This window comes from Dermacentor silvarum, chromosome 4, assembly GCF_013339745.2.
Source record: "Dermacentor silvarum isolate Dsil-2018 chromosome 4, BIME_Dsil_1.4, whole genome shotgun sequence".
In the NCBI taxonomy this organism is placed as follows: domain Eukaryota; kingdom Metazoa; phylum Arthropoda; class Arachnida; order Ixodida; family Ixodidae; genus Dermacentor; species Dermacentor silvarum.
Window position 1 is genome coordinate 209,152,724 of NC_051157.2, and position 26,969 is coordinate 209,179,692.

At 45.2% G+C, this 26,969-nt stretch overlaps 1 protein-coding gene across 1 annotated transcript in view; it reads left to right on the forward strand.

Moving 5' to 3' along the window:
- The first annotated feature begins 2,109 nt into the window (after positions 1-2,109).
- Positions 2,110-26,969, forward strand: part of LOC119449212 (NADH-cytochrome b5 reductase-like) — a 59,810-nt gene continuing 34,950 nt past the window's right edge. The window contains exons 1-5 of the mRNA XM_049666697.1: positions 2,110-2,368; positions 4,687-4,835; positions 4,983-5,070; positions 5,204-5,308; positions 8,533-8,733. Of these exons, the coding sequence (XP_049522654.1) occupies positions 2,150-2,368; positions 4,687-4,835; positions 4,983-5,070; positions 5,204-5,308; positions 8,533-8,733 (762 nt within the window). The 5' untranslated portion in view covers positions 2,110-2,149. The remainder of the gene's footprint in view (positions 2,369-4,686; positions 4,836-4,982; positions 5,071-5,203; positions 5,309-8,532; positions 8,734-26,969) is intronic.

Genomic DNA, 26,969 nt, shown 5'->3' on the forward strand with positions numbered 1-26,969 from the left:
AGATAACGGAGGAATATCTTAAGCCGACCGGCCTTCGGTGTTCCCCTCGGAAATCAGAACTGCTCATTTACAGGCCCAGGCGAAGGGGGCCCAAACCGAAGGGTTGGAAGCCTGTAGAGGACGTCGACATCACTCTACGGACAAGTACGAGGACGGTGTCATCCCCAGTGTGGACTCCCTCCGGGTCCTCGGTATGACGATCGAATCAAACGGCTCCAATAACCTGACGGTGTCAAAACTAGCCAAGAAAACGGATAATGCCATCAGACTCATACGGAGAGTTGCCAACCGGCAGCAGGGTCTTGGAGAGGACAATCTTGTGAGACTGGTGCACGCCTTTGTAATGTGTCATTTTACCTACGTGGCGGCCATGCACAATTGGCAAAGGTCGGAGAGGGACAAGCTCAACACGTTGATCAGGAAGACTATCAAGAGGGCCCTCGGCCTGCCCATGTACACAAGCTCGGAGAAACTGATGTGTCTCGGCATGCACAACACGCTGGAAGAGATCGCGGAAGCGCAGGAGAGGGCGCAGTACGCCAGGTTGTCCACCACCCAAGCGGGTAGGAGCATCCTGCGGGAGCTGGGGGTTCCTCCGGCGGAAATCGAGTCCCGCTTCTGCGGTCTCCCTCGAGAACAGCGGGAACGCATTGTCGTGGCTCCAATTCCACGCAACGTTCATTCCCGAACACAACGTGGGTCGGAGACGAGCTAGGGCCAAGGCTCTCCTGGGCAAAGCTCGGGAAGAGGCTCCGGATTGCTGTTTTGTTGATGCTGCCCGGTACCCAGACGGGACGGCGTTCGTAGCGGTGGGCATCGATCACGATGGGAAAATCACGAACTGTGCGACTGTTCGAACGAAGTCGGCCGAGGTGGCGGAGCAGGTGGCCATAGCCCTGACCCTGCTGGACGACAAAAGGACCACGATCTACAGCGACTCGCGGACGGCTGTACGAGCTTTCGCCAAGGGCACCGTTTCGGAGCAGGTCGTGCGCATTCTACGGGACAAGGACTATCAAGTCGCACACGATCATCTGGTTCCCTGCACACATGGGGCAGATCAAGGGCGCCCCGCCCAACCTCAACGAGTCGGCCCACAGAGCTGCGCGAGGAGTCGTTGACCGCGTAGCTACCGGGTGGCGCGACGCTGAGGTTATGGACAATCGGGACCCTCCCTCCTCATATAACGAACTTACGAAACATTTTTACATGGGACGGAGACGATATCCTCCGCCACATAGGAAACTAAACAGACCACAGGCGTTGACACTCAGATTACTCCAGGTCGGGGCATACCCTAACCCCGCACTGTTACACAGAATATACCCAGATATACAATCGACCAATGCTTGCGAGCTATGCTCAGACCTAGCTGACTTGGAACAGATGCTCTGGCGGTGCCCCGCGTTACACGACGGCGACGATGTCACGTCGACCAAATGGGAGGCTGTCCTAAGCAGCCCCGATCTTGAAGCACAGCTATGGGCTGTCCATCGGGCCCGCGACGCAGCAGAGAGGCTCGGCCTTTCTGTGCCGACGTGGGAGCGGCCCGCTACGTGCTGACGCGCGTTCCGACGGACCAGTAGCGCACCCAGGATCTCTGCCAGGGGGGGGTTGACAGTTTGCCAATACCATCTAAACAGCACTAATTTCAATTTCTTCACGGGAAATTGTCAAAAAATGCACTTTTTGCAAGTGTGCAAACGATTGCGCGTCTTACATCTTAGTTGCAGTACTCAAATGCGTAAGGAAAGAAAAGGGGTTAAACAAAAGGGGGGGTTAAGTCGGCCTCAGGGGGGGGGGGGGGGGGGGGGGGGTTACAACCCCCGAATCCCCCCCCCGTCGGTGCGCCACTGCGACGGACAATAATAAAGTTTTACCATACCATACCATTGGGGTTTAGGGACAGTGAAGGAAAAATAGACTTTAAGCGGGTAGAAATAACCAAACGGAGGTTATCTGATTGGTGGCTAAAATCAAGGCAGGGGTGAAATTTCACCCACCACAAAGTACAAAATATGTTAATAGTCATGGCTAGGTGGCGTATGCCACCGCCCGATTTAAAGGGTTCAGCGTCATCCATCCATCCATCACTTTGTTGTGCCAGGTTTGCAAACCATCGTCTGCTAGCATTTGTATCGAAGACCGCATGACTGAGGAAAAGCGATTATCGATACAGGAAACGCCTTCACTCCAGGCGAGAATATCTGAGGAACTGTTGGCGCGGAAGCCTAGAAAGCCGACGGCTGCCGAATGCTGCGGAAATGGCTGCGCCCTGTGCGTCAACGACGTTTACGAGCAGGAACTGGCAATCTGGGAAATCGAGTGCATGCGAGAACTACATTACGGCCCTGGCCGCCGTGAACTGGTTCGTATTGAACAAATCAAATCTTATTACTTTCATTGTATTTCCATGCCCTGAATCTCGGTGAACTGCGCGTCATCCTTGCATATCTAAGCTTGTTTTGGCTCCCCACTTTGTGCTGGCTGCTGATTCCAACTTGGGCCACTGTTTTGTACATACCGCTGGCTATGAGTCACTAGCTTTGTGTCGGGTGCTGGCTGCTGTCTTGCACAGTTGTCGTCCCTGGTATAGTGCAGACCAGCATCGAATATAGTGCAAAGCAAGGCATGCGGAGGCGGCAGATACGCCGCGCGTACGTGATCAGCACAAACACACTTTCGTCGTCATTTCTTTGTCGTCTTTCGTTCGTCACAATCCGTCTTCGCCACTTCGTCGTTGTCACGCCATTATCATTTTGTTGTCTTCACGTCGTCGTCGATCGTGCAGGTCGTCACAACTCGTAATCATGCTGTGCTGCTGTCCCGTCGTGGTCATGCCTCAGGCATTCGTTGAACCATCTTTCCGCCGCCGTCAATCTGTCGTCGTCAATCCCGTCTACATAATCATGCAGTCGTCAGCACGCCGCCATCGCCATGCAGCTGTGGTCACCAAGGAGTTTTATTTTTTTAAGCCTCCTTGGTGGTCACTCCGTAGTCGCCGTGTTTCCATTGTACCATATCTCGGAGGCTATGATCGTATGATCGTTCCGTCGTCATTATACGGTTGCCATCCTACTGCTGAATACCCACGACCCATTACCGGAGGTGAGAAGTAAACAACAAGTCGGGAACAGAGAAGTGCACAAGGAGTTGTCAACAATGCCATATGGCAGTGCTTGCATTTAAATATTTGCATCGTCATTAAATTGCACTTGCCTGACTGCGTTATGCTTGGTTACACATTGGATTGCTCTTGCGCCATTACATTTTATTTGCATAAAATAACACTTCATTTACATCGTTTTCAGCAAACATTTCAGTCATTAGCGTTACAGCTATGGTGTTGTGCTGCTAAGCTCGAGGTCGCGGGATCAAATCCCGGCGGCAGCGGCCGCATTTCGATGGTGGCGAAATGAAGAAACGCCCGTGTCCCCTGCATAGAGGGCACGTTAAAGATCCCCAGGTTAGGGAGCCTACATGCAACGCTGTTTAAGGGTGGTGACAGCCTTTGTAAGGGTACTTGCCGCCGCCAGCTAAATTGGCGGGTTAAATGTGGGGCACAAAATGGCGAAAGACCAGCCGACAGACCATGTTTCCCGCAATCCTTGGTGACGTGAAACTAATTAACTTCTTTTAATAAACTTTGGCCTCAGCAGCCAGAGACACATGGCGCGTCTGAGCACCGTACACGGCACATCTACGTTTTAGTTAAACAGACTAGTAAGGACAGTGTTTACTACAGCACACTTTGAAAAACACCCTTTATATATTATGTACAACTGGAAGGCAACGACAGTGCTTAATGCAGTTCAGATTCTTGGCGTGAGACGTGAGTTAATACTACCACGAGCACACCATCGTGCCTTACAACTTGTTGCTTTATATGTGTCACATGACATGTAATAGAAAAATAAGTTTGATGTCGTAAAATAAAAAGAAAAGCCAACTAGTATATTAAAGATGTATGCAGGTTTTTGTGCGCATTGGCACAAAACTAAATTAAAGAAATTCAATAGATCGCATGCCAACATGAGTACATCAGAGCGTGACAAGAAAGGCAGAAAGACTGGGGACCAAAATAGCTACCCACCAAATTTGGCGGTAAATAGCGGTCAAAATTTTGGTGTTGTCGCCACCCTAAAACAGCGTTGCATGTAGGCTCCCTACCCCAGGTGGTCAAAATTAAACCGGAGCCCCTCACTAGTGCGTGCCTCATAATCAGATAGTGCTTTTGGCACGTAAAACCGCAGACTTTAATTTTTTGTAGTAATTAGCATTACATTTGCATAATGTTTACTTTACCACTTGCACAAACATCATCAAAAGCTTTAACACCGATTCCCACATATGCATGGAATCCGACAATTTTTTATTCATTTTGTTTATTACTATTTCTTTTTTACACTCTAGGCTTCTGGATTTTAAACTCCATCAGTCAGTCAGTATTCTGCTATAGCTACAATTCATACAATATTTTGCTGGTCTTTAATGGTGGTAAGGCAGATTTGAAGCACAGCACAATTTATGTGATCTGGGAGGCCTCTATGTCATAAAATATAAAAGCAGGAGTATTCATCTTCATAGTGCAGACAATTTAGATTATGTACACACACCGTACAAGCAATATGTCGTCGTGTACTTCATAAAGTATGTGATGCAAGATTTTCTTTTTCTTTCCTCCAGCAAGCAGGACCAGCTATAAGCCCCAAATACTACAAATCATTTGTGCTTCAGAACATCAAGAAAGTCACTGAATGCTGCTCAAGATATATCTTTGTAATTGACGACATTGGATGTCTTGGCTTCAGCATTGGACAGCATCTTATAATGAGGTACATTATTGGTGAATAGCATGTGTAGCATCAGTTATATCGCAAGTGCTGGTTTGAATGGTTTGAATGAGTTATAGTGATGAAGTTTCTTGTAACTGCTCCATGCAACTGCTATAACTTATGATTATTTTTGACTCACACTTGCAGAGCTTCTGTCGATGGTGAAGTCATAACTCGTCAGTACACTCCTATTTCACCTCCAAGTGCCCTTGGCTTCTTTGAAGTCATAATCAAGGTGTGCCACAGGTGAAATACTAAAAAGTCATGCATGTAAGCATGCAGCACTATTAAATGAGAAGACATTTCAGCATCTTACTTTTGACGATTTGTTATTGGTTATACCTGGAACACTGCTTTGCTTCACACAGGTTTATCCCCAAGGAAGGATGTCAAAATACATCAAGACACTCAAAGAAGGATGCTCTGTAGATTGGCGAGGTCCACTAGGAGGGCTAGACTACAAGCCCAATGCGGTAATGGTATTGCAGTTGTTGAATACTTGCCATATTATCCTCCTCACTTGTAAACCAAGACTTCTTAGGCAGTGTGTGTGTCATCTGCAAGCATGTAGATGTGGCTGTGGCTGCATTTTAGATGTTAGAACTTGCACATCTATGTGCACTGTTCCAACTTTAAACAATATGCAGTGAAGTGCTGCCTTGCAGCAAAACTTTACCCGCTCAAGTACTATATGTCGCAGTAACAATTTCTTATTGTGTTAGGCAAACCGTGAATACGTCTGAGCTGGAAGTACAGTGTAAAAATATTCAGCTCCAAACTTCCTAATTTATACAGATTTGTATGTGGCTGTATACTTAACTCTCATCACAACTCACCAAGATAGTAAATTGTGCCTCTAGCTGTAAAGAAAGGTCATGTCATGATAATGCATGTCAACGCTGCAGCGAAAGTACCTGGCCCTTTCAGTGCCAAATGTGACCAGGTGGTTCTGAGTTTGTAAGTTTTGAGTGTGAAAGCAATTTGGCATCTTCCCTTGGACTTCTTCCACACTAAAGTTGTGTGTTTCCCCGCATTTGCCATCTATAGTCATTGAAGACTACAACAAAAAACTAAAATAAATTGGTATGTCAACTACAGAGGCTGACAAGACATTGCTATGTAGCTCAGACATCTATCCTTTGCTAGGCTTTGTGTCCAGCCTTTTATGATATGCTAGTTATGTTGCACTTTTTATCAGAAAGTAATGACTTTTTTCATTGTGGCGAAATGCCTGTGCGTGGTGTGCAAACCTAGCAGCACACGGTTCCCACATATTGGAAACAAAGCTATCACAGCAAGAAAATACAGGACACAGTAAGGAGACACACAGAGTGCTACATTTGTGTCCCCTTACAATGCACCCTGTGCTTTCGCCTTGTGCTAGTTCTGTTTCCAAATTCAAGTGAGGTATACATCTAGGTGACTTTTATTTTATGTTTGAAAGCAAAATCAGGGCTTCAACGCACACTTCATCACTGGCTGTTTTATTTTTTATTGATATTTGATACCCACCCCACCACCACAAGCCAGCTGTCGCTGCGCTAAAACCATTGCGCAACTTCACTGTAAAATCCCATACCAACCAGTTACTTCTGATCTCAATGCTTCTGATCTTACCATTTAATTTTTGCTGCATGGAATGCATGCATCAGGACTAGGAAGCATCTTTTCTGTGCCGAAATCTGAATGGAACTATCAACAGTGATGCCAGTGCACATTGAGGTCATGCTGTGGCACTTTTAAGCTGAGTCTGTCTAGAGTAATGTATGGTGATCTGTGTTTTAATCTTTAAAACTTATAGATGTTTTACTTACCGCTGCTTTTATTTTCCTCAAAGTTTGCAGAAATATCGCATTTTATGGTCATTTAGTGTAACAGTTGGCACTGTTAGTTCCTGGTTTGAGATGAAAGAAATGCGAAGTTGTTTTTGTCTAAGCACCTTCCGGTAAGTGGCGTCAAAGACATGCCGGCTATAATGTCATCTCGTTGCTTTCGTCATCTGCTGTGCAGCAAAGCATGGCTTTCAAGATTAGTTAGCATTACTTGCTCGGAGGTGCAACGTAAACATCATGAGAGAAATGAACACAGCGTTTTTTTTTTTCCATTACATATAGGTAAGTAACTGTGGCAAGTTATATTGAACGATCAGAATCATAAAATGAGACATTACTGCAAATTTTGAGCAAAATAAATGCAGCGCTAAGCACGAGTTAAAAAAAAAAAAAAACATGTTTTTGAAGGAGTACTGACACATATTTTCGAAGTTGTTGAAACTATCGCATGCTTCTTGCACTTAAACAGATCGTGCTTAGCTAAAGAATGAAGGTTGGGAAAAACTTAAATAGGGTTGTGCAAATAGTGAAATTTGCTAATTGAATCGAGTACGACTATTTGTAAAGAACGGGCTTCGACTATCGAATCGAATGTTTTATTACTTCTAAACAAAGGAAAGCATAAAAGCTCCTGTGCAGTCTGTTTAGCAACAAAAAGCTTATTTACATTATTTGATACATTTAATGCCGCTATCAAGTGGATTTTAGCTAATTTGAAACATTTGAATAAATGAGAACAAAGAAAATGTGACTGAATCTGGTGCATTATGACTGACAGCAATTCAAGAAACGAAAAGCATGTCAGCAGATACACGTAGAACTGTAGTGCTCATTGAAGGAGCGAAGTCTATTACCATGCAATATTCCATGTCATTTTAAAGGGGTCCAAGTATGGTCACATTGCCCAAATAATAAGTAGATTTGCTTAAACCTAGCGAGAAAATTCATAGGCTGCCGAAGGGCGAGACATGCAGGTTAAAAACTGGAAACTACTGTGCATAAATCATTTCCTCCATGCGTTCGCTCACAAACTTGTGTTTCTGTGCAACAGCCACAGCTCTCCTGCAGAAGAATAATTCGTACGACTCTCCACTTGCACCAGTCTTTCCTCTGTAGACTTAAGAATTTCTTTGTCCCTTAGTATTTGAACAAAACAAATATTTGACAACTTCGAATAGTAAACTCGCGAATAGAATACAAATCAAATAGTTCTCCCGATTTGATTCATATTCGAAATTTCGAATATTCACACACCCCTACTTATAAGATATTTTAATTTGATGCTAAATCTTGGTCTCAAAATGCCTGACTAACAACACGTGACTCTTCTCCCCGTGGTAACACATACAGTATATAGCAACTCTAGCCTGATAACCATCTCCTGTGCCCCAAGACTGTCTTTCTTTTTTGTGCATGTGTGTGCGTGCACGCCCACATGTGTGTGTTTTCATTCTGGTGTGCTCAACACTTCACTCAGATAAGCAACATTGAAAAAATAAAGCTGGATTTCAGATGGAGCTCACTGGCAATCTGCTGATTCCCATGCCTCAACAGCACAAATCGGCAATCAGTGGCTCCCATTTATTGCAAAACCAAAGCCTGCATTTTTTTATGCGGCTTTCCAGTCTTGCTGTTTTAGTGAAAAAAAAAAAAAAAAAGTAGTGCTTGCTCTTTCAGCACAGTGCCTTGCACGCTGTTTCTTTGTGCACCCTGAAATAGAACATATTCCCGTTCTGCACTTTCATTCTACTTAAATGTGCCTCTACGTAGCTGCTTTTTATGATCTCATTTAATTGTTGACCATTTGTATGCTCTTGCCTAATGCTCATCCAAGCAATAGTCCAAAGTGAAATTCCTGATTTCAGTACAAGCACATGCTACTGCTTGCTGCTGGCACTGGAATTGCACCAATGATCCAGGTCTTGCGCCACATCACAAGTTCAGACGACTACACCATGGTTCGCTTGCTTTTTGGGATAGCAAAGTACAGGGAGATATACCTGAAGGATGAGCTGGATGAACTGAAACGCTTCTGGAATGTCAGCATTCTGTACTGCCTCAGTGATGTAAGTACAAAGATAATTATAATTTCCATTGCTGTCATCGTAGTACCACTGAAATTATACTAAATAATGGATAGGAACTTGTCAACCATGATTAGGACCTTCGTGATACCTGAGCTTGAGTTTGTTGATTTGGTCGCGCATGGTATGGCTTTGTTAGAAAAATAGCACAGCAATGTGCTATGAAAACAGACAGTACATAGCACTGGTGTCCCATGTGCTCTTTTATATCATGTATTTTGCACTGTTTTTCTAAGTAGCATCTCAAGAACACATGGAAGTTACAGAGAGAAATCTTAAAGCAATTTGTAAACTGACAGGCGTGGCATATAGACCATGTGCTGACAATCATGTCTGAAAAGTATCAAACTGCTGCACATCACGAAAACAGCTGAAACTTAAAGCAAAAGCCCATGCATCCTTCCTCTCAAGGTAGTTCCTTTTCCTGCTGGAGAATCAAGGTCACATGCATGAAACACCTTTACATTAGATGAACTACCGTCAGTGCCACAGGATATAGCATGTGACCTCAGTGAATAAATAATCTAATGCAGAATGCTGAAAACTGCCACTGGAGTACTACATGTATCCATGTCTCTCTTTCTTGCCCTTGTTTATTGTGCACTGCGCATCTGAAGTCAAGATGTGCCAACTCGTCCAAACTGCCACATTGGTGAGCCACTGAAAGTGTGCCACACCACAGAAATTGAAGAGAATAAGGAAAAAAGAAAACGAAGTGGAGCTCGTGACATTAGTGCAATGCATTCCCTCGGCTTGGTATGGGAGAAGGCAAGGAAGAAATTTCGCTTCCAGACGTCCAGTCGAGGCAAAGGAAAAGAGTGGCTTTGTTGGCTGGCAGTGAAGCTTGTCTCATGGCAGTGTGGGAATGAAACACTTCAATTTCTCCCATCTCCTCTAATAATGAACCAATTTGGAAAATAAATTCGTCAGCCCTTACACTCCGTGAAGATGGTTAAGCAGCGAAGCTGAAACATGCGGACCCACTGTTTATCACTGGGTTAATCCTGAGGGTTCATTGAAGTATTTTTTAATTATGAGGTTACACACACGTTCGGCTGCGACGGAGAGAACGACGTCAATGACGGCATACGAAAAACTCTGACTGGTTTCCGGACTCGCTCAGGCTCTTTTGCTCGGTGCTGGCCGTACTTGGGCAAGGGAAGATAACGAAACGCACAGAGGGAAAGGGCACGTGCTCTCCTCCAAACGAGTTGCGAAGAGTGATGTGGGGAGAGAGAGAGAGAACTGTCGCTCGTTCTTCGCGGGAAGGCAAGGGAAAGTGTGGTTGTGCGACGGAAAGGGCGCGTGCTCTCGGGCAAGCAAATTGCAAGGAGAAGGGCTTGTCGCGCATAAGCTCTTGCGCAACCGAGTTGTAAGGGTTGACGGGAAGGATGGGCTGTCATTTGTTCGTTCGGGCTATTCACTTACATGGACGATCATCATCAATGATTTCTGCATAATTTATTTCCTTTCCTCGCGTTTGCTGCCCTTCCAACCACTGCCCGCCTTTGTCCCATCGTTGCAGCCTCCTTGCACTTTCTCTCTCTCAACGTTTTCGCAGCGCCTGCTACCGGACACACCCGCATACAAGGCCGACAGCGTTTTTGGAACTGTGCCAAGCTCGCTCTCTTTGCAGTTCCGCACCAAATCAACCAACCTGTTTTCAACCGTCACAGATATAGTTGAAAAAATTTTCACGTTTGTTGAAGTTAGAAACTCATTCTCTACATTTACTTTGCTTGCCAAAAATTTCCTAGAATTCTGGCAAAAATTTCTTTCCCAGCTGGGCTAAGAGGCACCAACCAACATTTTTTTTTTTCAAAGGCATGTTGTATGATCCAGACATTCACATGGTGTCCATAATAAGGCTTGACTTCAGTGGTGTGAATGCCAAAATAGCCAAAATTTCAAATATTTGAACACTTCAAGTGCTTTTGGGACAGGCAAAAGCGAGTAAATTTGTGAAGTTTGTATTTTTTATTTGAACGTAGGAAAATCCAAAAGGCTTAAATTAAATATAGAAAGGTAGTCCGGTTGACACAGTGTAGCTGAAAAATATATGAAACTTTGAAGGTTCAGCAGGATCGCCTTGAAAAAGAAAACTGTAAAAATCAATTTTTTTGCGAAAAGCTTTCTGTTCAAAGTCAAAAAAGTTGCTTTGGTGGTCGGCCTAGAAATATATGTGATACATCATCACATAGCTCTACGTGTCTGCTATGCATGTGAGAAGTTACAAAAAGGTAGTATTTTTAAATGTGAAAAATAATTTTTTCTAATTACGAGTTTTAAAGAGCGGGACGTCAGGAATATGGTCCGTCGCTAAATTGCTCGATTGCTATTACCATTACCGTCGACAGTCATCATGAGATGAGTTATGCTGTAATTTCTTTTTTTTTTTTTTTTTTACTGTTTCCTCAATTTTTCTAACATTATAATTCCAAATATTGCTAACTTTCGATTTTTTTTTTTTTTTTTTTTTTTTTACAGTTCAGCGAATTCTATCTGATCTCTTGAGTTAGACAGGTTCATGTTCTGTCGTTTATAAGGTCTTTTGTTGCTTGGGAGAGCTTACCTACTGGTTGCCTTGGTGCCTTACCTCCCACTTCAGTTGCTTTCGAAATCAGCCTAGTCATGGTTTCATTGATTACCTCAATGTTGTCTTCATTTTCCTGTTCTAAAGCTTCATATTTGTTTGCGAGCACCAGCCTGAATTGGTCTGTGTTTACCCTTACTGCATCTATATTGGCCTGTTTCTTCCTCGACTGATTTTGCTCTTTATCTCTTCAATTTATGAGCAATCCTAGACCTCACTAACCTATGGTCACTGCCCTTTACCCTAACACTTCTACGTCCTGCACTATGATTGGTAGAGAGTATGAGATCTATTTCTTGTTTCTTCATTAGGACTTTTCCAGGTCCACTTCTTGGTAATGTGCTTCCTGAAGAAGGTATTCATTATTTGGAGTCTATTTCTTCCCGCGGATTCTACCAACATCTCTCCTCTACTGTTCCTAGAATTGATGCTGTAGTTGCCAATTGCTTGCTCACCAGCCTGCTTTTTCCCCACTTTTACATTGAAGTCGCCCATGACTACAGTATACTGAGTTTGCACCTTCCTCATTGCTAATTCAACATCTTCATAAAACTGTTCTATTTCTACATCATCGTGACTGGAGGTTGGGGCGTAGGCTTGTACTACCTCCTATTCAGCTTTATTACGACTTCTGCTATCCTTACATTAATGCTGTAGAATTCACCAATGTTGCCTGTTATGTATTAACAATTAGAAATCTTACCCCGAATTCTAAAGTGAGGCTAAACTAGCCTCACTTTAGACGGTGTGCATGTTGAACGTTGCCAGGTTCAGTTTCCAGTGGCAGCCTGTTCGGCTCCAGAGCTTCTAAGTTATTGATTGATATTGGCTTTATTTCACCATTTTTTGGCACACCAATACAGAAAAGAATGTACACAAAATGGTGAAAAAAATTATGGGGTTTTACGTGCCAAAACCAGATACACAAAATGGTGAGGATAGCGGGAAAAAAGCTGCTCTTTAGCAGCTTGACTAGCCCCGCCACCCCCTGTTTACAACGACAGCAACGGAAACAAGCACCCGGAGAACAATTTCAAAGCAATTTTTTTTTTTCCTTTTTTTTTTTTTTTTCAGGCTCATACAAACTAATGCAAAATAGTTTTCATGTTTTAAGCACAAAGAGTTCGGGATATCATAATTAAAATAGCGTTTTTTGATAACGTGCGTAAACTTTCATCTGTTAGTTTAAACTTATTTAGTGTGCTCGGAAGACAATACTGCAATAGTTGCAGTCCATAATTTGTTCGCGGCCGGGGGATATACCAATGGTTGGTGTGTCTGGTTAAGCGTGAGGAGGGATTAAGAGTTAAATTTGCTAAAGTGCGAATGTGGCTGCCTTTCTGAATTAATTCGGACCTAAAAGCTGTCAAGAGGTGATATTCGTATAGGGTTGTAACTTTTAAAACAATGAACTTAGCAAATAATTCGGACGTGTGCGCAGTGTACGGCAAACCTGCAATGCAACGCAAGGCATTTTTTTGCAATGTGATTAAGTTGTGCAAGGAGTTCTTCGTACCGGTAGCCCAAACTAGATGGCAGTAACGCAAATGAGGAGAGAAAAGAGCGTTATATAGCATAAGCTTTGTGGCACTGGCAGTATGCGCTGACATTTTCGCAGGATACCTACGGTTTTACTCAGTTTATTTCTTATGTAGTCTGTGTGGTGTTCCCAAGACATATACTCGTGAAACACAACTCCCAGTGTCTTTGCAGATGACGAAATTTCTATTCTAAGATTATTTATACTTAGGGAATTTAGCGTTTTGCATGATGTAGATTTGGCCCGAAAAAGAACAGCTTTTGTTTTAGCACAGTTAATACAGAGTGAATTCTTTACTGTCCAAGTGTGTAGTCTGTTTAATGTGTCATTTGCTGATGCTATGATGGTGTCGGCATTCGTTCCTGTAAAAAATAAACTCGTATCGTCTGCATAAATTACGTATTGTGCTGAGGTATCTATACTTACAATATCATTTATGAAAATAATAAACAGAAGTGGACCGAGTATGCTGCCCTGAGGTACACCATATCTAATTTTTTCTAGCTCCGACAGTTCTTTGTTTATGGACACACTTTGGTATCGATTGGTCAAGTAGCTTTTAATAAATTCTAGTACAACACCACGAATTCCGTAGCAACTCAGTTTTTGTAGTAACGTTACATGATTTATGGTATCGAAGGCCTTTGAAAAATCTACGTAAATTCCTAAAGTTATTCTTTTTGCCTCGATATTGTTTAGGATGAGTTCTTTTTGATATAGTAACGCGCTTTGTGTCGAAAGACCAGGTCTAAATCCATACTGTGAAGGCGTTATAACTGAGTGTTCTTCAAAAAATTTTGACAATCTAGTAAATAAAATTTTCTCTAGTCCCTTTGAGAATATTGGTAATATAGAAATCGGCCTATAGTTACTCAAATTATTTTTTTCACCTTTCTTATGTATTACAGTTATCTTGGCAGTCTTCATACGCTGTGGAAAGGTACCGGTACTTAAGGAGAGATTATATATGTGTGTTAAGTATGGACTGAGTAGGTCGATAACAAAATTTATGGGTTGTAGTTTTAAACCATCTATGTCCTCACTCTTGCTCACCTTAAAGCATCTAAACACATTTATTACCTCGTATTCATTAGTTGGTGTGGCGAATAGGGAATTCTGTATGGGAGGGGGTAGGTAGGTGAGAGCGTCGTCATCATGTGTGCTTTCAACTAGTGTAGTGAAGTGCTTATTGAATTTGTCAGCCAATTCTTTACCTTTGTATAATTCGTTGCCTATTTCGAGTTCATCAATAACATTCGCGTGTTGCCTTGCAGATATTACAGCGTTCAGCTTATTCCACATTTCTTTCACGTTTATCACGCCATCAAACATTGTGAAATAATAATTATGTCTCGCTTGCCTCTGAATTTTGTTCAAGTTATTTCGATACTTCTTGAAAGTGGTGAAAGCAACTGAGTCGCGCCGTATTAGAAAGACATTAAAAGCCTATTTTTTTCTTTAATCATTTTGAGTATGGAGGCATTTATCCATGGCTTACGGGCACGCTTAAGTTTTTTAATAGTTTTATAAGGAAAGTGTTTCTGATAAACTGAGCACACGATCTCCATAAAACGGTTGTATGCTAGATCGGGCGAGGATAAGGACAACACATCTTCCCAGATTACAGAGCTAATTTCTTCTCGGAAAGATAAAAGTGAACGTGGATTAATTTGTTGAAATTTAACCTGTGGCAAAGCTTTGACCTTTTGTTTGCGATTCCGAGCCAAAACAAGGTATATAGGTAAGTGATCGCTGATTGTCATATCAAGAACACCAGAATGTAACTCGTCAGGCGGAGCGTTTGTTAAAAACAAATCTATGAGTGTTGCACTTGTCGGCGTAATTCTGGTCGGGGTTGAAATCACATTAGAAAGGTAATTTGAAGCTAAAAGAGCAGATAACTTGGATCGCTTATTGTGTTCTCTAACATGTCGACATTTAAGTCACCACCCATGACTAATGTGTATTGTAGCTCGTTAATAAATGAGAAATACTTTTCTAAAAATTTTAAGAAACTGTTTATATTTCCGTCCGGTGGCCTGTACACTACAGCGAATACTAATTTCCCGCACCTTACGGAAAGTATTTCGATGTCCGTTGAACAGACTGACCAATCGGTGATACACTCGTAACCAATACCATTTTTAACGTACAGGCAGACGCCACCTCCTCTTCTTTTTCTCCCTGTTAACACTGATGAAACTATATTCCTCAATCTGTATTACATCTGCATCAGTACGGTACCAAGTTTCCGTCAGCATAATAACTGAAAACTCGAAACTAAATTTTTCAATAAAAACAAGCAGATCTTCTTCCTTCGAGCAGGCTGACTGCATGTTTATGTGGAGAAATGTTAAAGGTGATTACACTGCACTGTTACAAGAGAATTTAGTGTGGTCGGGCTTACGTACTTCGCACTCATATTGACATTAATAAAAACAGGTTATCAATACGTACAAAACAAAGCTTCTCTAAGCACAAAATCGTTAGCACTGACCAGTGCAAGCAATCTACATTTAAGGCTACATGCATATAGAGAGCAAAGATGCAGCGCTTTTGAATATATAGAAAGCAGACTCGGACATATGTAGAGTGCAGACTTGGGCACGCAGTACATATAAATGGAGTAGCACAGTTTGTACATGCAAACAAATATCATCCAACTTTGGAAAAAGTAGCAATAGCACGAACAGCGTATCACAAAGCGCAAAAATGTAATCAGTAAACGCAATAAAACGTAAATAACAATAAGTTACTAATTGTACAAGAAAAACACACGAAAAAACATAAATCACAATGCGGGCTGCAGTTATGTTAAGCACGCTTTTCTTCCAACGTGTATTGTAAGCGAAATTCATGGGTATGCTGTTATTCTTGTATTTAAAGAACAGCGCAAACATAGCGATAGAAAGAGGTGCTATATTGACGGCTGTATAACCCTAAATAACTTTCTCCGGGTCAGCAGCGCAGGTGATGTGCAGGACAGGAGATTTTTCTGTTTTTCTCATTAGAATTTTACCCTGCGTCACCCACACGAATTTCCAATTTTTCTCTCGCCTTGCGAGCCGGGCTTGCTCAGGAGTACTTTGTTCTCAAGACAAAGGTGTTCGTTGACGTACACTGGCTCATCCTCTCTGAAACCCAGTTGATTTGTGCTTAACTTTGTTTTCTTTGCTGCCGCCAGCAACTTGTCTCGGGCATTTCGCGTGAGAAATTTAACTACGATATTTGGCTTCTTTTTGTCTTTCGATGGCACGCGATGTGCGACATCGATGTCACCGAGCGTTGACTTCAATACCCAAACAGTCAACAATATTTTCACTTGTTTCTTTAGGTCTTCATTTTGGACTTGCGGCAGTCCCTGTATTTCTAGGTTCATGTTTCTGGAGTATTGTTTAAGCTCCACAATTTCTTTCTTAGAGTCTTTCAGTTCTCTCCACAGCTGTTCATTCTCCTTGCGATATCGCTCATTTTCTGATTTCATACAAGTTAGTTCTCGACGGAATACCTCGACATCTTCTCTGAAAGTCTCGAACGCTTGATTCATGAAACCAATTGAATCTCGGATGCCTGCGAGTTCGTTACGTATTCCGGTTCCCGCGTTTCCAAACTTAGCGACGTCACTCCTAAGATCGGTCGCGAAGGCACCAAGCCCACAAACTAGTTCATGCAAAACTTTTACCAACTCCTTGATGCTGCTGGGCTGCTTCTCCGCAAGGACTCTTGCGACGTTGTCTAAGCTACCCGAGTTATTTTCGCTCATGGCCAGAAGAAGCAATCCAATAACGCAAATGAATTGGCATGCAAAGTTCAAAACCACGCACAACAACAAAGAGTTCAGCACTCTTCCAGCGCTCAAAAGGGCACTCTTGGCAGCAACAGCAACGACCCCAACTAGTGCTCAGTCTTATACAAATAAGGTATTCAAACCAACCTGCAAAATTGTAATTGTAGAAGAGCTGATTAACAGTCGTCCTCCCGCCGTCGCCGCTGCTGCCAGAGCGAAAAACAGCGAAACAGAAGGTACCGCCCACAAGATGTAGGCGATAGCGGCAACCACAGGATGAAGCTTGCAACAAGCATGGGTAGATGGCACGTTCGGCGTTTTTCACGTCTTTGGAATTTGGGCATGCGCCGGACACTGCAAAATTGTAGAAGAGCTGATTAACAGTCGTCCTCCCGCCGTCGCCGCTGCTGCCAGAGCGAAAAACAGCGAAACAGAAGGTACCGCCCCACAAGATGTAGGCGATAGCGGCAACCACAGGATGAAGCTTGCAACAAGCACGGGTAGATGGCACGTTCGGCGTTTTTCACGTCTTTGGAATTGGGCATGCGCCGGACACTGCAAAATTGTAGAAGAGCTGATTAACAGTCGTCCTCCCGCCGTCGCCGCTGCTGCCAGAGCGAAAAACAGCGAAACAGAAGGTACCGCCCCACAAGATGTAGGCGATAGCGGCAACCACAGGATGAAGCTTGCAACAAGCACGGGTAGATGGCACGTTCGGCGTTTTTCACGTCTTTGGAATTGGGCATGCGCCGGACACTGCAAAATTGTAGAAGAGCTGATTAACAGTCGTCCTCCCGCCGTCGCCGCTGCTGCCAGAGCGAAAAACAGCGAAACAGAAGGTACCGCCCCACAAGATGTAGGCGATAGCGGCAACCACAGGATGAAGCTTGCAACAAGCACGGGTAGATGGCACGTTCGGCGTTTTTCACGTCTTTGGAATTGGGCATGCGCCGGACACTGCAAAATTGTAGAAGAGCTGATTAACAGTCGTCCTCCCGCCGTCGCCGCTGCTGCCAGAGCGAAAAACAGCGAAACAGAAGGTACCGCCCCACAAGATGTAGGCGATAGCGGCAACCACAGGATGAAGCTTGCAACAAGCACGGGTAGATGGCACGTTCGGCGTTTTTCACGTCTTTGGAATTGGGCATGCGCCGGACACTGCAAAATTGTAGAAGAGCTGATTAACAGTCGTCCTCCCGCCGTCGCCGCTGCTGCCAGAGCGAAAAACAGCGAAACAGAAGGTACCGCCCCACAAGATGTAGGCGATAGCGGCAACCACAGGATGAAGCTTGCAACAAGCACGGGTAGATGGCACGTTCGGCGTTTTTCACGTCTTTGGAATTGGGCATGCGCCGGACACTGCAAAATTGTAGAAGAGCTGATTAACAGTCGTCCTCCCGCCGTCGCCGCTGCTGCCAGAGCGAAAAACAGCGAAACAGAAGGTACCGCCCCACAAGATGTAGGCGATAGCGGCAACCACAGGATGAAGCTTGCAACAAGCACGGGTAGATGGCACGTTCGGCGTTTTTCACGTCTTTGGAATTGGGCATGCGCCGGACACTGCAAAATTGTAGAAGAGCTGATTAACAGTCGTCCTCCCGCCGTCGCCGCTGCTGCCAGAGCGAAAAACAGCGAAACAGAAGGTACCGCCCCACAAGATGTAGGCGATAGCGGCAACCACAGGATGAAGCTTGCAACAAGCACGGGTAGATGGCACGTTCGGCGTTTTTCACGTCTTTGGAATTGGGCATGCGCCGGACACTGCAAAATTGTAGAAGAGCTGATTAACAGTCGTCCTCCCGCCGTCGCCGCTGCTGCCAGAGCGAAAAACAGCGAAACAGAAGGTACCGCCCCACAAGATGTAGGCGATAGCGGCAACCACAGGATGAAGCTTGCAACAAGCACGGGTAGATGGCACGTTCGGCGTTTTTCACGTCTTTGGAATTGGGCATGCGCCGGACACTGCAAAATTGTAGAAGAGCTGATTAACAGTCGTCCTCCCGCCGTCGCCGCTGCTGCCAGAGCGAAAAACAGCGAAACAGAAGGTACCGCCCCACAAGATGTAGGCGATAGCGGCAACCACAGGATGAAGCTTGCAACAAGCACGGGTAGATGGCACGTTCGGCGTTTTTCACGTCTTTGGAATTGGGCATGCGCCGGACACTGCAAAATTGTAGAAGAGCTGATTAACAGTCGTCCTCCCGCCGTCGCCGCTGCTGCCAGAGCGAAAAACAGCGAAACAGAAGGTACCGCCCCACAAGATGTAGGCGATAGCGGCAACCACAGGATGAAGCTTGCAACAAGCACGGGTAGATGGCACGTTCGGCGTTTTTCACGTCTTTGGAATTGGGCATGCGCCGGACACTGCAAAATTGTAGAAGAGCTGATTAACAGTCGTCCTCCCGCCGTCGCCGCTGCTGCCAGAGCGAAAAACAGCGAAACAGAAGGTACCGCCCCACAAGATGTAGGCGATAGCGGCAACCACAGGATGAAGCTTGCAACAAGCACGGGTAGATGGCACGTTCGGCGTTTTTCACGTCTTTGGAATTGGGCATGCGCCGGACACTGCAAAATTGTAGAAGAGCTGATTAACAGTCGTCCTCCCGCCGTCGCCGCTGCTGCCAGAGCGAAAAACAGCGAAACAGAAGGTACCGCCCCACAAGATGTAGGCGATAGCGGCAACCACAGGATGAAGCTTGCAACAAGCACGGGTAGATGGCACGTTCGGCGTTTTTCACGTCTTTGGAATTGGGCATGCGCCGGACACTGCAAAATTGTAGAAGAGCTGATTAACAGTCGTCCTCCCGCCGTCGCCGCTGCTGCCAGAGCGAAAAACAGCGAAACAGAAGGTACCGCCCACAAGATGTAGGCGATAGCGGCAACCACAGGATGAAGCTTGCAACAAGCACGGGTAGATGGCACGTTCGGCGTTTTTCACGTCTTTGGAATTGGGCATGCGCCGGACACTGCAAAATTGTAGAAGAGCTGATTAACAGTCGTCCTCCCGCCGTCGCCGCTGCTGCCAGAGCGAAAAACAGCGAAACAGAAGGTACCGCCCCACAAGATGTAGGCGATAGCGGCAACCACAGGATGAAGCTTGCAACAAGCACGGGTAGATGGCACGTTCGGCGTTTTTCACGTCTTTGGAATTGGGCATGCGCCGGACACTGCAAAATTGTAGAAGAGCTGATTAACAGTCGTCCTCCCGCCGTCGCCGCTGCTGCCAGAGCGAAAAACAGCGAAACAGAAGGTACCGCCCCACAAGATGTAGGCGATAGCGGCAACCACAGGATGAAGCTTGCAACAAGCACGGGTAGATGGCACGTTCGGCGTTTTTCACGTCTTTGGAATTGGGCATGCGCCGGACACTGCAAAATTGTAGAAGAGCTGATTAACAGTCGTCCTCCCGCCGTCGCCGCTGCTGCCAGTGCTGCCAGCTCGCTGATTGCTGAGCAACCTGGCCGGACTTCAACGTAACGTGACGTCATGTGCCACTCTGCATAAATAAATGTAGAAAGTGGTAACTGCAAAGGCGAATTACTCAAAAGAAATATTGTCAAATACGCTGCCTACACTTTTGAATGAACACAATAGAACTGGAAATGGTATTTCAAGGATTACACAATGAAACCTTAGAATTCATTTTTCTTTGCGTAAATAAATAATTTAATTTGAGCAACGAATCGCAGCGGTATTTTTACTTCTTTCAATGCACATAAGTGTTGGTGTCAATCTGCTCATTTTATTGTAGTTGTTTTTTTTTTCTCCTTGTCATCGTGTTGATAGGTGTTCCCACATTTAGTGAAGTGTCTCACGTTTGCTGCTATCGACGATCGCAATGTAGTCATTGGGCTGTGAGCTGCTGTCAAGCTGATCTTAGGAGCAACTTTTACCCACAGCCTCCTTCACCTTCTGATGGGCATGCGCGGAAAGTTTTAATTCTTCCAGGAGTGGGGCATGGGGCCCGACCACTTTCCCGAATATATAGAATATATATATATATATATATATCCTCCTGGGACCAGAACACAATTATGTGATGTAATCGCTCTTCAAGGTGGTTTTTATTGTCTACTCTTATGTTATGAACATAAAAAAAATTTGCGTAGCTTGGACTGGAGGCGTAATGCTAAAGAGACAGCGGAGCTGATGGGCACCTAGCTAATCCTAGCTTTTGGGCTAGGCTAAACACTATAAACACTACCAAGTCATCCCCAACATTTTCCGGAATTTATTAATTATTTATTGATTAAAGATTACCTATTGATTGGCTATCGATTGGCTATCGCAAGGTATTCGTCACGTATTTGGGCTAGGCTAAGCACTAAGCTAAGGCAGGAAGAGAGCGGTGTGGATCAGAGAACAAACGGGGATAGCCGATATTCTAGTTGACAATAAGCGGAAGAAATGGAGCTGGGCAGGCCATGTAATGTGTAGGATGGATAACCGGTGGACCATTAGGGTTACAGAATGGATACCAAGAGAACGGAAGCGTAGTCGAGGTCGGCAGAAAACCAGATGGGATGATGAATTTAGAAAATTTGCAGGCGCAAGTTGGAATACGCTAGCGCAAGACAGGGGTAATTGGAGATCGCAGGGAGAGGCCTTCGTCCTGCAGTGGACATAAAATAGGCTGATGATGATGATGATGATGATGCACCACCAAGTCATCCAAAGCATTTTGCGGAAATTATTGATTATTATCGATTGGCTATCAATTGGCTATCGATAAATGACTAAGCCTAAGTAGTCCCAACCATGCTTATCTAGACTTAGCCAGGCTCAGCTTCGCTAGTTCACAGGGGTATGTGCCATTGCGCTTGGAGCCACAGATACGCGATCCACATCGATTGGAAACAGATAATACGTGATTCACATCGTCACAAGAAGTCAACGGATTAGATGTCTTTAGAAGTACAAGAAAATCATCCACGTATCTAAAGACATCCACTTCTAAAAGAAAATCAACACTTCTAAAGACATCTAATCCGTTGACTGTTTGTGACGATGTGAATCACGTATCTGTTTTCAGACAGCATGGAAAAGGCTTAAGGTTTACGCATGAGCTTCCACTTGACAATCGGTTGCAATTTTTAGACATTAACCGGCTACTAAATACTACACATACGTGTTGGAGGTACAGCCCCCGCGCCCGTAAGGACCTTCTGCCTTATGAATCCGCTCACTCAAAGACTGTGAAAAGAGCTATCGCGACACTGTGTCTTAGGTCTGCCTTAAAGAAGTCTTGCGAGCACACAATGGACGATAGTTTTCAGCTACAGGTTTCGAGGTTGGTTGCAGCCGGGTTTCCTTCGGTGGTCATGACCAGTGTGGCTGAATCTTTGCTCCAGAAAGTGAAAGGGTGCAGCAGACAGCCTGAGGCCATGCAGAAGAAGAGACCACTGGTCTTGCCTTACATGCACAAAATCGCCCACAATTTGAAAAAAGTTGCTAACAGGCATGACGTTCCAGTGGTTTTCTCGGCCCTTAACAAATTCTCTAATCTTTGCGCCCGCATTTCATCTCAAAAGGCCAAGCTTTCATGCGGAAAGAAGCACGCCAGCAAGCCGGTACTGCGTTGCATGGTGGGCGTCGTTTACGAAATTCCGTTGAGCTGTGGCAAGTCGTATATATAGGCCAAACAGGCCGCTGTGTTAATGACCACCTAAGGGAGCATGTGTTATCGATTAAAAATGGTGTGAGTTCGCACCTGCCATTCCATTGTGCCTCGCATGGCTGTGCACCACGGTTTGATGACACGCGCGTGATAGGAAGAAGCAGAGAAGTGTTAGCGCGTGAACTGCTCGAGGCGTATCACATGAGGAGGAAGGGTTGTGTCAGCGTGCCTTCTGTTTCCCTCTACAAGAGTGAATGGTTGTTTTTAAATTGCGCAGTGAGGTAGCCTGTGACACGTGCTGCGCCCTTGTCTTTGTGCGCATTTCTTGGAGAATGTATATATTTGGGTGATGTGCTGGAAATAAAACTAGTGGAAAGTTTGGCGCCCTTTCCTGTCTCCCCTTGGTTTTCCTTCTTCTTTTCCTCGCGCCACAACTCATTTGTTTAGCTATGTACCAACTCGCCCAACGCACTACCTTGCTAATGCATTTCATTGCTCAGACGCAGAGATGACGATGGCGCATCCGGTATTTTTACGCAATCTCAATGATTTCGAAACCCACCTCAAGTTTGCTTTTGGCCGTCTGGGACGACATAGAGGTCTGGATCAATTGAGTGTAAAATGCCTCGAAAGCGGATGACAAGAAGATGAGAACACTTCGTTAGAGTTACACATGCACCATACCTTATACCAAGAATGAATATTTTGCGTAATCACTTGCGAGAGAATTTATAAAAAAACCTATAAAGCAATGTGCAATGTATGGTTGAAGGGGTCCTAGGGATATATATATATATATATATATATATATATATATATATATGTGTGTGTGTGTGTGTGTGTGTGTGTGTGTGTGTGTGTGTGCGTGGGTGGGTGTTTGTGTGTATCGTCATCAGCCTATATTTATGGTCACTACAGGACTAAGGCCTCTCCCTGCGATCTCCAATTACCCCTGTCTTGCGCTAGCTGGTTCCATCATATATATATATATATATATATATCTTTTTTATTACGATAGCAATTACATCGACACTTCATGCAAATTTTCGCTGCCATCGTCGCCGTAATGTTCAGTATAAAGTCCGAAAGCCATATGAATGAGCGACCCATACACTGTGGGTGCACGAAAAAGCACGTAACAGTGAGACGAAATGGGTTGCCGCTTGATGGTCATTATCTTCCCACGCACCCAATATTTCGGATAGTTGGAGGTCACGTGATCGAACAGGCGCTTGGGAAGGAGAGCGCGCGTCTTCTCTAGCCCTGCCGTATAGCTGCAAATGACTGCGAGGCTGACGCTTATGCGGCCCGCGTGCCGTATCTAATTGTTGATAATCATTGCTGGGTGCAATGATCATGGGCGAGCAGGGATGGCTGCTAATTCCATGCGTGCTGTCTTCCTTCCCGGGCTGTCTTTCCGCGCCCCTAGTGTAGCAGATCGCATAGTTTAAGTTAAGAGACAGGGGTAATTGGGGATTGCTGATAGAGGCCGCCTTGTGTGGACAAAAAATAGGCGGATGAGGATTATGTATCTAATTTTCAGAGTCGCGGGGCATCACGCGGCTGTACCCTCCCCCCCCCCCCCCCACTCCCCCGTTCACTCCCACTGCCGACGTTCTTCATATGCCAGCGTTGTGACAACGAGTGTTCGTGGTCCTCCAGTGAGATATTTACAGATTTACATGGTCCGTGCATTACACTATTCTTGTTATTTTAATTATTAAGTGAATGTTTACTACAATTTACATGGCCAATATAACTAACGTATAGGGCTGCAATTTTTTGCCGAGATTTTGACGGGCCTTACATGCGACCAGGCCATTTGATCTAATTTTTGCAACTACAAGCATGAAATCCACCGTAAACTCCCGCGATCGCCTCCTCTCGCCACCAGTATCAATGCGTTAAAGTACGCTGTGCGTGAAAATTCGCTGTTGAGCGCGATCAGAATCAGCGCACCGAACGCGATTGCTTCTCGGCTGGATGTTTTTTTTTTTTTAATTATGCACTGCACTGTCAAGTTGGGGGTGCGACCCTACGCGGGTGCGGCTCTCACACGGATTTATGCGGTAAGAATCTTGTTTCGTGTAATTGTCTTATACTTCGCTACCACTAATGCTTCGCCTTTCCAGCGAAACTGCAGCCTCCCTTTCTTTTCTTTTTTTTCTTTTTTTTCTCTTTTTTTCCACTGTTGGTCTGAGTATAAGCGCTGTTATGCATGGCTGCTATTGATTCTGGTTTCGAGTGAATGCGTCTTGGCCTCATTTCGGTTACTGAGTGAATTACATATACTGATGACTTCTGCATGCAAGTGACGATCGTTCCATCCCGAATGAATGTTGTAAATTATTAGAACAGCTTTTTTTCACGCGTCGTTAGGATTGCCTACTGGAAAGAGAAGCAGCACTGAGACACATATCATTCATGTGCTTTTCACACGCCGTTGATAAAACACTCTGGAGGCGAAATGCAAAAACGCCCGTGTGCTTGCGTTGTAGTGCACGTTAAAGAACCCCAGGTGGTCGAAATTATTCCGGAGCCCTCCACTACGGCGTGCCTCATAATCAGAACTGGTTTTGGCACGTAAAACCCCAGAAAGAAGAAGAAGAAGATAAAACACTCTGCCGAAGGGGTCACTGAAATCTGCAGGTTTCTTTCGGGTTCAAAAAAGCGCGCAACGCAATTTGAAGCAAGGTGAAAATAATGCAACATATTAAATTTTTAGACATGGGCTATCCATACCATTAAAAAAATGTTGAAGTGACGAAATACGAAATAGGTACCGCCGCTGGTGCTTCAAATGCGTTTGTCCGCCTATTGCCAGAATTCGCAGAATTAAAGCGAGAGCATGAAATAAAAGCCGTGCACGTCCGCGCCAAGAATGATGCAGTACTTTTAGCCACAATAAAGTGTTAAAGGGACAGACAACCGCTCAGAACATGAATCGGGATAAACCTGAGGATGGAAAGATCATCTATCGTATTGGCTAAAACAACCCCTGTTTTTCTCATTGAACGTGTATTTATATATGCTTTATTGCGATACCAATTATATGGACACGTCAAGCGGATTTCTTCCATCGGCGTCGCCGTCGTCGCCGTGAGGTTCTGTATCAAGTCCAAGGGCGATAAAATCGTCGCCGCGCGCCGTACGTGCGAGTGAAAGCGCGCGTGGGCCGTGCACTATCACGGAGAGCGAACTCACGGCGGAGAGCAAACGCGACTTCCGTCGCGCGAAAGGCCGTGGGGGTATGAGAGGGAGTGAGGGGGGGGGCGACGCTGTGCTGCGGCTCTAAATGCGTATCTCGCAACCGCGCGCAAGGGGAATTGGCGATTCAGTCTCACACGCGAAAGAAGGAAAGCGGAAAGGCAGCGCGGGAGGGAGGGGGGGGGGGCAGCTTCTACTGTGCCCGGTTGCGGCGGTCGCCCGCACCGTATCTTGAAAGCGATTTCCACACGGCTTTGACCTTCGTATGCACTGTGCATTCGCCGCTCAGTTTCTGTTCAAGCGATAGACCGCACGAACCTTCGCCCGCTGCGGCGGCTGCGCTTGCTGCCAGCGTTTTGACAGTCGTTGTCTGCGGTCATTCAGTGTGATCTATTCACGTTTGCTTGTGCACGCTGACACCACGCTTGTTAATTCAGTTAGTAAGCGAATGTCTCCAAGTTTATGCAGCCGATAAAACTGCTATCTCTACTCCGAATAGCTCTCTACTAATTTGCTATCGCAATTGATGCGCCGCCTTTCGGGCGAAACTGCGACGTTTTTAATTCATCACTAAAAATCGCGATAAAATAACCTTTGGTGCCCCACGCGGCAAATACATGGAGATGTTTAAGAGGCCTATCACGTGCCCTTCTACTAGTGTACGCGGTTCCTGGTCTTATTGTAGCGATAGGTACACTACGCCAGGTTTTCGCCTCTTCTCCGTCGCCGAACTTTGAGTCGTGGCCGCACTGTGACGTCACACCACGGCCCTCGATTCTCCAGCAACTCGGCTCGTCGAGGTCGCTGCGCTGCCACCGCTCCTGCCGTTGGGCACTAAGCAGTAGGGGAGTAGTTTGGACCTGGTTCTCCAGCGGAACTTTGATGACTCCAACTCCGCCACTGACGATGTCGCCTCAAAAGCCCACTACTTTCCGGATCATAGAAGTGTATTCATTGGTGTGGAAATTACGGTTCTACCCGTTGGTTGACCACAACGTCTCTCCTTTCTTAAACTAGTGAGAAACCACTAAGTGTCGTAACAACATGTCTATGTACAAGCGAAGCCTAAGCGCAGCCGGGGGTCTGTAGCTACCGCTACTCTACTAGGTTTACCCAGAGCTAAGCCACAGCCAATTTTTATTTGTATTGAGAAGCAGTACCCTTTTTTGTATTATTATTTTTTTCTAACTTGCAATGTGCAGATAAGCCTTAGTTTGTAGTGAGTATAAAAGTGGCACTGTCTTCGATCGGCAGAATAACGACACCGGGGTCCAGCCAGCCATGACGTAGGTGTGTACTTGGTAAAAACGTGGTGCAAATATAAAAAAGGTCTCTACAACAATGCAACCTTATTGTACCAGCTTTTCTTACGTTTGAAAGTGGCTGAAAAGTGGCTGAAAGTGGCTCTGCCCCCCTCGAAAAACTTCGGAGGGGGACTCGGGCCCCGGAGCCCCACGCCTATGCCTATGCTGAT